At 41.8% G+C, this 11,127-nt stretch overlaps 2 protein-coding genes across 2 annotated transcripts; one reads left to right on the top strand and one right to left on the bottom strand.

Annotated features, from left to right (window-relative positions):
• Positions 1-538: 538 nt before the first annotated feature.
• On the bottom strand, positions 539-3,528 carry LOC145219744 (uncharacterized). The gene is made up of 2 exons (XM_080087064.1): positions 2,922-3,528; positions 539-2,865 (listed from the first exon to the last, which is right to left on the bottom strand). The coding sequence occupies exons 1-2, from the start codon at positions 3,526-3,528 to the stop codon at positions 539-541; spliced, it is 2,934 nt and encodes a 977-aa protein (XP_079943190.1).
• Positions 3,529-9,031: 5,503 nt separating this feature from the next.
• LOC145219743 (uncharacterized) lies at positions 9,032-10,673 on the top strand. Its single transcript, XM_080087063.1, has 4 exons — positions 9,032-9,127; positions 9,325-9,549; positions 9,823-10,193; positions 10,583-10,673. Exons 1-4 carry the CDS (start codon positions 9,032-9,034, stop codon positions 10,671-10,673), a joined length of 783 nt encoding a protein of 260 aa, XP_079943189.1.
• Positions 10,674-11,127: the final 454 nt, after the last annotated feature.

Here is an 11,127-nt window from a genome sequence, read left to right as displayed (position 1 = left end):
CCATGCACAGTTGCCGTGATATGACATCACTATGTACTATGGATTGGTTTGCGATCGACGGGTAAGTATAGCCTTCACTCGACGTCTGACTTTGCCAATTGATCCACGGTGCCCAGTTTGTCTCTGGTGTTCCCTTGTAGAACCAGATGAATCCCTTTGTGACCATGGTGTATACGCATGTAGGATTAGTTGGGTGCATTCTGGGTATGGCCATGGTACGGGTTCCAGACCTTCCCCCGCCTGAGTTCCCCGCGACACTCTGTCCGAGCCTTGCTTGTTTGGCAGGAGGGCCTCCTCCTCCTCCTTCTTCGTCGAACATATCGTCCCCATCGTTTAATTCCATATCGTCTAATTGACTTGTTGGTGGTGACGTTGCTGAAAAACCTCTTTTCCTCATAGCTCCGTCTGCTGGTATGTTGGTGGAGGTGTTTGGTTCTCCTGCAGCAGCCTTCTTAAGTTGTCTGTTGCGATTGATCTTCTTAAGCCTTGCCCAATCCTTTTTTTGATTGGGCATCTGAGGTAATTATTATTATTATTATTATAGTTTCCCACGCTCTTGGGCGCATTGGGCAGCAAGATTGTTCCACTTTTTTCTGTCTTTTGCAATTTCCTCTATCTCCTTTATGTTTAACCCTCTCATTTCTAGATCTTTGCGGAAAGTCTCCCTCCAGGTAAGCTTTGGTCTACCTCTTTTTCTTTTCCCTTGCGGTGTCCAGCTCATAGCGATTTTTGGAGCCCGTTCGTCTGACATGCGTAACACATGCCCTGCAAGTCTAAATCTCCGCGTCGACATGATGGCGCATAAAGGCTTGGTACCACTAATTTGGTACACCTCATCATTTGTAATGTGGTCCTTGTATGTGATATTTAGGATCCTTCGAAGACAACGCTGATGGAAAGCGTTTATGTGCTTTTTCAGCTTGACTGTCATTTTCCAGGTTTCACTGGCATATAGAACGGTGGGCATTACAATTGACTGGTACAGTTTGATCTTTACCAGTTTCGAAACCCTCGAGCTTGACCAAACTGTTTTGAGCCTTCTGAAGGCTGAAGCAGCTTTTCCGATGCGGGCATTTATGTCGGCCTCCACATCAGCATCTGTTGTGAACACACTGCCAAGATAGGTAAAGCTTGTGATGTTGTTAATAGGCTCAATTCCATTGATGGTTAAATGTACGTTGGACTGAGTTTCCCCTCCAACTCGAAGTAACTTAGTCTTGTCGCTGTTGATCGTCAGACCGGCTGTTGCTGCATTTTTGGCCAATGAGTTGGTCATTTCTTGAAGATCTGTCATCGACTCTGCGAGCAAGGCGATGTCATCTGCAAAGTCGAGATCTGTAAGACGCTTGTGGTTTGTCCATGAGATGCCGAACTTTGGATAATTCATTGCCTTTCTCATCACATAGTCGATAGTGGTAATGAATAGTAGGGGTGATAAGACACAGCCTTGGCGCACACCTGTGTTGATTCTAAAGAACTCTGTGTTTCCTGACTGAACTTTTACGCAGCAGCTCGATCCTTCGTAGATGTTTTTGAAGGTATCTATAAACCTGAGTGGAACACCGTATTTTTGTAACACCTGCCATACAGTGTTGCGATGCACACTATCAAATGCCTTCCTGAAGTCAATGAAGTTGACAAACAGGGGTTTCTGAAATGCAAGGCACTGCTCCACAATGTTTCTGAGAACAAAGATCTGGTCACAGCACGACCTGTTGTATCGAAAGCCTGCCTGTTCTTCTCTCAACTTCTCATCTAAGGATGTCTTTAATCTGTGCAGAAGCACGCAGCAGAACACTTTCCCTGGAACAGATAGCAGTGTGATTCCTCGCCAATTACCACAAATGCCTAGATTTCCCTTTTTTGGAAGTTTCACAATTACTCCTTTTTTCCAATCAGATGGTACAGTCTGCATTTTCCAACATAAGTTGCATAGCTTTGTCAACTGTGCAATCAGTGCATTCCCTCCATTTTTTAGCATCTCAGCAGAAATTTGGTCGAGACCTGCAGCTTTGTTGTTTTTGAGTTTTTTCAGTGCACTGGAAATTTCTTCTGTTGTGATGTCACCCATATCTACTTCCATCGTTGGTCCATCTTCATCTTCAAAAGTAGGCAGTTCGTAAGGTTCTGGTTGGTTCAGAATTTCCTTAAAGTGTTCGTACCATCGCATGTTTTGTTCTTCCTCGGTTAGAAGAGTTTTTCCAGTTTTGTCCTTAATTGGTACACTGGAGCTTTTTCCTGTCTTTGTCAGATGCCTAATTATTCCAAATAGCGCTCTAGTGTCATTTCTGTTCATTGCTTTCTGTGCGTCCGCACATAGCGTTTCAGTCCAAAACTTTTTGTCGTCTCTACAACTCTTTTTAACAACTTTGTGTGCTTGTTCGTACTGTTTTTCTATCTTCCAGTATTCATCAGAAGATTTGGCGCTTTCCCTTTGATGTTTAATCTTTCTTCTCTGATCAATCAGTGCCCATGTTTGTGGTCGAATCCAGCTTTCCCTTCTCGTCCCGCGCCTTCTGCCGAGGGTTTGATCTGCAGCTGTTGTCACTATTTTTTGAAATTGTTTCCATTGCTCTTCAATATTATCTTTTACTTGTACAGCCTGGAATCTTGTGCTCAAATTTTTGTGAAATATTTTTACTATTTTTTGATCTTTTAGTTTTATAAGGTCGTATGGTTTTGTTCCACTGTGTTTGATAATTTTTTTCAGTTTTAGTTTCAGTGACCCTTTGACGAGGTAGTGATCGGAGGCTACGTCTGCACCTCTGCAGCTACGTACATCCTGCAGTGCGCTGCGCCATCTTCTGCATATGCAAATGTAGTCAATTTCACTTGTTGTTTGCCGTTTGGGGATTTCCAGGTTTGCTTGTGTATTCGTTTGTGATTAAAAAAAGTGTTCCCTATACATAACTCGTTTGTACTGCAGATGGTAAGAAGTCTGTGCCCGTTGTTGTTAGTTTTGCTTGCTACACCGAATGGTCCTAAGATGTCACTCCAACCAGCTCTGTTTCCATCAATCTGTGCGTTAAAATCGCCCATTAATAATTGTAGATCATGTTTAGGGATACCATTTAATGTATCCTGGAGCTGGTCATAAAACAAATCCTTTTCTGACTCTTCTGCCTCTTCTGTAGGGGCATACACCTGAACAATAGATGTTTTCCCATGGCGCGAGTGAAAACGTGCAGTAATTATTCGATCACTGATTGGTTTCCATCCAACCAATGCCTGATTTGCTTCATGGTCCAGCACGAACCCAACACCATGTATATGCTGTTTGTTGTGTCCCGAAAAGACAACTGTCTTTCCCTCGTTAGTCAGTTTGCCACTTCCAATCCATCTCATTTCACTAACACCGAGAATATTTAATCCGTAGGTGTGAAACTCGCGCAATACTTGCGCCAATTTTCCACATTGGAACAAAGTTCTTACATTCCAGGTTGCTAGTTTTGTAATTGTTGTAGCAGAGAATATGTTGCTCTTCATCGGGACCAGAGCTTCCCTGGGGCTTTCACCCTGGCCCGTCATGAATGATTGGGTCGAACACACATTCCTGCCACTGCTTAAAGTAGTAACTCTTCTTGCTGTTTCTGTAGCGGTAAATTGTTTTACGGGGTCGGGTTGCTGGCCCGACGCCCAACCCTCCTTCTTTTTCAGCCGGGCTTGGGACCGTCCTTGGCGAAGTTAGGTAATACCGCCTTTTTAGATAGAAATATACCGCGCACAATTGCAGCAGCAGGGCCAGTATGTCTGCCCATGTCTAAATGGCTGCAGGCTTAACGAGGTCGATTCGTTTGACAACACTGCATAACAAAACACACATTGTGGCTTTGCAGCACCATGATCATTGATAGAAGTGAATCCCAAATCTAAAAAGTTTCCTTGTATGAATACTTAATAATCCTTAAACGCTAACTGTTACATCTCCACGTCTAGTTTCGCAAGATTACCTTGTCCTTTTATTCCCCGTGCTATGACGTTACAATCGCTGAAAGGCTATTGTCGGTATGTTGTAATGATTGGTTCATTTACTGAACAACGTGTCAAATGAGGTGACTTTACTACTACATTAAGAAAATTCGTTTGTGTTTACTTAATACAGTAATAGTTCGTTTGGGCAGAATGGAATCACCGCAGCGCGACCCATTTTTTGACCCTGCGCGACCCATGTTTGGGTCGCGACCCATACTTTGAAAACCACTGCTGTAGCCCAAGGGGTCCGTGAGGGGGGTTGTGGAGGCAAACATTCTTAGTACCATTACCCAACAGTAAAATGTTTTACGTTTCCAAGCCGTTTTACAATCCTGCATACAAGTGCAAACTGTTTATCAAACTTCTGGATAAGGAAAACTTACTTTTTGTGTGATTATTACCTCCCTTGTGACATCACAACTCACAAACAATCGAACTTATAGTGTCTTGTTTCAAGCATTGTACACCTGTCCAAAATATTATATCTCTTTCTTGCGTTGACCGCTACAGTACAGTAGTTTATTGAGATTTAAGGACCGTGATGGCCCAAAAAGCGAAAGTATAATAACGTATAACGCAGGAAACGAAAAACATATAACAAGACTAAATAACATTGGGGTCCGCGGATGTATAAAATTTATGAAAGGGGTCTGTGATTACAAAAAGGTTGGAAACTAGTGGTACGCGAAGGTTTTTCAGGTGGTACGCGAGTAGCTTCCTTTTTTAACAAAAGCCTGGTTTCTCGCAACTTTATATTTTGTTTACGGTAAACAAAAATCTCATTCAATTCAGTTGTGGTGCTTTAGTGTTATTTTAGTAGGTGATTATTCTTCTAAATAAAATATGATTCAATCAAATTAGTTGTTCTGCAAGAAGTGGTACGAGATCGTAAAAAGGTTGGGAACCCCTGGTTCAGAGAGACTAATTGTCCTTTTTCGTAGTTCGCTACTGAATAAACAATCGTCAATGACTTGGCGGTCAATGATTGGCCTTTCACTGACCCGTCACGCAGATACTTTTGTTGTGCAATTTCGTTTTTTTTCTCGTTGTGCAATGTCTCGGGACAAATAAACCACTGAATTGAATTACTAAGGTATATGCTAAAATTTATTTTCGTAAGTTGAACACACGCGCCAAAACTTTTCCACGAGACAGCCAACAAACTTCGGTATGCAGCAAAAATTTGATATTGTCAGTCAGAATCCATGTTTTCGCAAAGTTGTCAAAACATTATTGCAGATTTTCCTTTGCCACCACACTTTATGTAGTTTACTGTTTTTACAATTATGTCCAAAGTCAATTCAAGTTCTGTTTTTACACTCTTTTTGTTACTAAGAGGCTTTACAGCCAATGCCTCACGATGAATGATACAATGCCTTAAGACACAGTCATTATCAACCGCTTGTTCTAACTCCAACCCCCGAAAACCGTCGGTCATCACAGCTGCTCCGCCTGTAGTGAGAAAACAACACTTTTTCCAAGGTATACAATGTTCCGCCATAAAGTGTGCAGAAAATCTGATCAACAGTGGTGGTCACACCCAAGTCTACAGAGCATAAATATTCATCGACAACCGTAAACGAATCCAAATCGGGCATTCTTATAAACACCAGTAGTTGTGCTCGACCCCCTACATCAGTGGATTCATCCAGTTGTTGTCCGAAACATGGTGCTTTTTCAAGTTTTCCCAACAGTTGTTCCAATAAGTCTTCGGCCATATGAAACCCCTTTCTGCTTACAGATGTATCAGACAGAGGAATTTGTCGCAGTTTGCGTGCGGTCTTTTCGTCAAGAAGCTGGTCTGCAACTATTTGCAAAGCAGGACGAATAACTTCTTTGGCCAAAGTAAACGTTTTTTTTTTGTTTCAAAAATATTATGGGGGAGTCGATAAGAAGTTAGCAACAAATTTTGATCAGTTTGCACTGTTCCCACAAAATGCCTTTTTTTGCTCGCGAACTCTGGATTTCATTTGGGCAAAGTACGCAATTGTTTTCATTGCATACGAAGAATGACTGCTTTCCAGGTGTCTCTGTAATTTTGCTGGAGCTAGGGCAGAATTACAAAGCCTTTTATGGCAAATCAGACACTCAGGCTGAGGAGTCAGATTCTGAATTTGGTCATCAAGCAACAAAAAAAAAACATCCCAAATAAGAGTCATCCCATTTTCTCACTTTGTTATAATTATGCCTAAACTGTGTGCAATACACAAGGCAAACAAGATGTTTAAGTCAGTCAATGGACTGAATCGTCGTGTCTGTTATGTTACAAACGAGTTGCTCAGTATAACTGGAAAAACTTAAAATGATGGATAAAAACAATTTGTTATAAGGTACCAGTGGCTTTGACTTGAAATCCCGAAACCCCGGGAACCAACCCTAAGAGCTCGCGGAACCCCTGTGGGTGTAACACGGAACCCCAGGGTTCTGCGGTTGAGGGCTCTGTTCTAGCAGATACATTGTCAAGAGCCTATCTAGAAAAAGAAGAATCAGACAACAACCTGAATAATGATATAAAACAGGTGATTCATACTCTCATTGCAAGTCTACCTGTAACCTCTTCAAAGTATGAAGAAATCCAGAGTGCTACAGAAGCAGATTCATCTTTGCAAAAAGTGCAATACTATTGTCAAAATGGATGGCCACGTTCAAGACAGAACGTTGAGATTAGTGCTAGCAGTTACTGGAATATTCGAGATGTTCTACACACAGCTGATGGAATTGTATTTGCAGATGACAGAATAGTCATTCCTGAAGTACTTCGACCATACATGCTGAAACTCATACATGAGAGTCACCTGGGCATAACCAAATGCAAATCGCGAGCAAGAGAAATTCTATATTGGTCAAGAATGTCCAAAGACATAGAGGACATGGTTTCAAAATGTACCACATGTTGTAAGTACCTAAGAAATCAACAGCGAGAGCCGATGATGTGCCATGAAATTCCAGATGGATTTAAAAAAAAAATTGGTGTGGACATCATGACTTTTAAGAACAAGGACTATTTAGTTATTGTTGATTATCATTCTAAGTACCCAGAAATGGTTCCACTTGTTGACAAAACTGCAAAGACTTGTTGAAGAAACAAAATGCATTTTTGCAAGACATGGTATACCCAGAGAAATTGTAAGTGATAATATGTCTTTTCGTAGCAAGGAGTTTCTACAATTTACAAAGAATTGGGGAATCACAGCTACAACATCAAGACCAACTTATCCGCACTCGAATGGTCAAGCAGAGAAAACTGTGCGAACTCTAAAGAATCTATTAAAGAAAGCCAGCAGTGAAGGTAATGATCATTACTTAGCACTGCTAGAGTATCGCAATACTCCAAGTTACCGGTCTGAAAGGGCCCCGGTAGCGACGATGTGACTTTTTCTACATTTCAGCAATTTAGAATTGCCGTACTTCGGGAATTTCGTATCACTAATTTTTCCCCCTATGATTTGTCGTTTTCGAGATATTCAATCAAACAAAGTGCTCTCGAGCGACACCTTGGTTTAAAATACAGCAGCGATTGTTACGTCACCTCGTCGTACCAACTTCTAACAATGCCGATCGATGGTCAGCTGTTGTTTTTGTTGCTTGTTTTAGCTTTGATGCGTACATTTTTTAAGAATTAACTAACAACTGTTGGCTTAAAGATGTAGATGTTTTGTTGTTTACAAAAGATATTTTTACCGTACCGTATGCAGTCTCCACACTAGAACAAAAGTACTGACTATTTTAACCATGAGCTCAAGCGAATCATAAGAAGATAGTTATGCTCTTGTGGATTAAGGAGATATTGTAGGCTATTCGTTTGAACCACAGTACCAAGATAATGAACTAAGCGTGGACGAGAACCACAGTCAGCCAGCCTTCAAATGCAAATGGAGCAAATTGGTAACAGTCTTGCCTTGCTGAGCTAACTTTAGTTTTAACAGTATTATTGTAGGTGTTTAGTATTATTGTAGGTGTTTATGTACAAACTGTGTGATAATGGTGGAGAGAAATCATGCGTTTGTTGCCATGAAATTAGTAAAGTGCAACAGCAGTTATGCTGAGTCGAATCTGCTTTGTATAACTCCCCATCCTGGATTTGTACCCATTTGTCTTAATGCGTATGCATTAGAAACAGCATATTATCGATTTAAACGTCAATTCGGAATCCATGATGGGGGTAACACCCGTCACGAGTAAGTTTTACTAAACTAACTGAAGCACATGCAACCAGCAACTGCTATATATTTAGGCGTTACAGATATACAGCCTACAGAAAATTTGTTGAATGGTGCTGGGGAAGACTTGGAAAAAACTTTAGGGTTACATTGCCAGCATGCGTCGTAATCAAAGCTCGTAGTACTTATCCTTCTGACGAGTATGCTGGATTCAAGGGTCCGAAATTTCAGTCAAAAATACATGCATAACGAGGCGTTGTAGTGCCATTTGTTTGTATTATTACAAACATTTTTTCTGTAGGCCGTATATCTGTTTCCTCTCGGATCGCAACCATACACAGAACACACTGCAGGCATTTTTGCACACCAAAGTACTTTAACTGACTAACGTTATTAGCGTCGCTGAATGTTAACAACCACCGACGACAAACACGCTCCAGACCAAGTTGGTACGAGGTGACGTCACATGACGTCTGGACAATGTAACAAAATATCCGCAAGGTGTCAGTGTTTTAAGTTTTTAAACGTATCTATTTGACTAATAACATCGATTTTTGTAATTTTAAACCTGAAATCGTGTTTATAAAAATACAACAAACAACATATCAAAAAATAATTTTCCGTTGCCGGTGCTCTTGAAATACTCACCTGCACAGATTTTGATGAGCAGAAGACTAAGAAGCAAGATTCCAGTTGCCAAACGTTTACTTCAACCTTATCAAGTCTATAGAGCTCTTCTGGCAAACGTATTTTTATTCCGACGTTTCGACGTCCTATACAGGTCGTCTTCATCAGGGTAAATAACACTGAATGCGACTAGAACAGTGCACGATAAACAAAGGAAAAAAGAATGAAACGCAAGCACGTCAAAACGCAACGAAAACACCGCGCGATAACGAATGATTGGGCCTCTAATCTTTACGGAATGGACTGTTTTGAACTCGTCCAAGTTTGTTCAAGAGATAGCACAGTTGCAGCCCCTGTCCAACGAAGAGGTAATGGTGTCGTATGACGTCGTGTCACTTTTTACAAGTGTGCCAGTGGACCTGGCGATGACATTGCGTCATCCAAGATTTTAAACGACTATAGCCTTAAAGACAGAACAACATGGTCCCCGTTGGTTATTGTGGACGGTTTGCGGATTTGCTTGGAGCAATCCTATTTTACATTCAGGGGAAGCTTTTACCAACAGGTTCAAGGCACAGCGATGGGTTCCCCAGTCTCTGTGGTTGTCGCAAACATGACAATGGAAGCGCTTGAGGAAAAAGCCTTATCAACATTTGCCAACCCACCAAGATTCTGGCGGCGATATGTTGACGACATTTTTTGTGTCATTACTAAGAACCAGGTTGAGGCATTTTTACGGCATCTCAACGAGGCGCAAACAGGCATTCGGTTTACCATGGAACTCCAATCGGTAAACTGTCTTCTATTTTTAGATGTTCAAGTCACACGAACCAATGACGGTGTCTTGTACTCGAGAGTGTACCACAAGCCAACGAGTACCAGCAGGTATCTCAATTTTCGATCTCACCACCCCACATACCAAAAAAGGGGTGTGGTTCGTTCCTTGAAAGATCAGGCACGACGCTTGTGCACTCATAGCGACAACTGCTAGGCGGAGCAGGCAAAGGTTCGCAAAGCCTTGAAATTTAATGGCTACCCTAACTGGATTCTCCGCAATCGACAGGCAACTTGCCCAGAACAGATGACCCACCAAAGAACAGAGGGTTTTGTGACACTTCCGTACATACCGAAACTGACGGATATTTTACGGCGTATGTTGCGTGACTTCGGCATAGCGGTTGGCGTCCAACCTGCCAATACTCTCCGCAAGCTATTGAGTCACCCAAAAGATCCAATCAACCCCTTTGAACAACGAGGTGTTGTATATTCCATTCCCTGCGCCGATTGTCCGTTAATATACATCGGGGAAGCTGGAAGGTCACTCAACACCCGACGAAAAGAACATCAACGGGATGTTGCCAAGAACGACGCGAAGAAGTCGGCCCTTTCCAATCACGCAGTATCACAAGGCCACCGTATTGATTTCAATGCGGCGTGTGTTGTGGCCCGGGAGCCTGACTACAGGAAAAGACTATTTCTTGAGTCATGGAATATCCACCAACGGGGCAACACAATGAATATCAAGACAGACGTGATGCTTTCAGCGTGCTACAGGCACCTGCTCAAAGATTAGAGGCCCAATCATTCGTTATCGCGCGGTGTTTTCGTTGCGTTGTGACGTGCTTGCGTTTCATTCTTTTTTCCTTTGTTTATCGTGCACTGTTCTAGTCGCATTCAGTGTTATTTACCCTGATGAAGACGACCTGTATAGGACGTCGAAACGTCGGAATAAAAAACGTTTGCCAGAAGAGCTCTATAGACTTGATACTATGCCTGGCAGCAACAGCTTATTTACTTCAACCTTATGTTGTTGATGTTTCCAGAGATTTGGCTCGTCGTCAAGAGCTTCAGAAGAGCTACTATGACCGAGGAACCAAACCCTTATCTCATTTGAAAAAAGGGGATGTGGTCTGATACCAGAAAGGAAAGCAAATGAAAGGAAAGCAATCTTATTTTATTCGCAATGTGCACGGTAATTTGCGTCGCAATCGTAGGCAACTCAACAAAACCCGTGAAACGCCCACTATGTATTATGATCATTACACAGATTACATACCAAGCACGACATACACAAACAGAACCAATGTCAATGATCGTTGTTTCGTCACAGAGTAACTCATCTGTAAATGCCAATTGTGCAACTAATGTAGCGATTACGACACTATTGTGCAATGTTTATGGAAACTATTGCATGCTATTTCGCAATAATGTTTCACAGCGCGTTTACCCTCATTTCTGCATAGACTAATGTTTATATTTCCGTTTCTATGGTAGTCATAAGTTATTTTCAGCCATTTTTCGGGTTCCAGAAAGATCTAACAGTAAACATAGTGTTTATTCCCTTATGACACATATTTCCGTCGATATT

The sequence above is a fragment of the Phallusia mammillata genome, chromosome 3, assembly GCF_965637545.1.
Source record: "Phallusia mammillata chromosome 3, kaPhaMamm4.hap1.1, whole genome shotgun sequence".
NCBI lineage: Eukaryota > Metazoa > Chordata > Ascidiacea > Phlebobranchia > Ascidiidae > Phallusia > Phallusia mammillata.
This window is presented reverse-complemented; position numbering and strand designations above follow the sequence as displayed.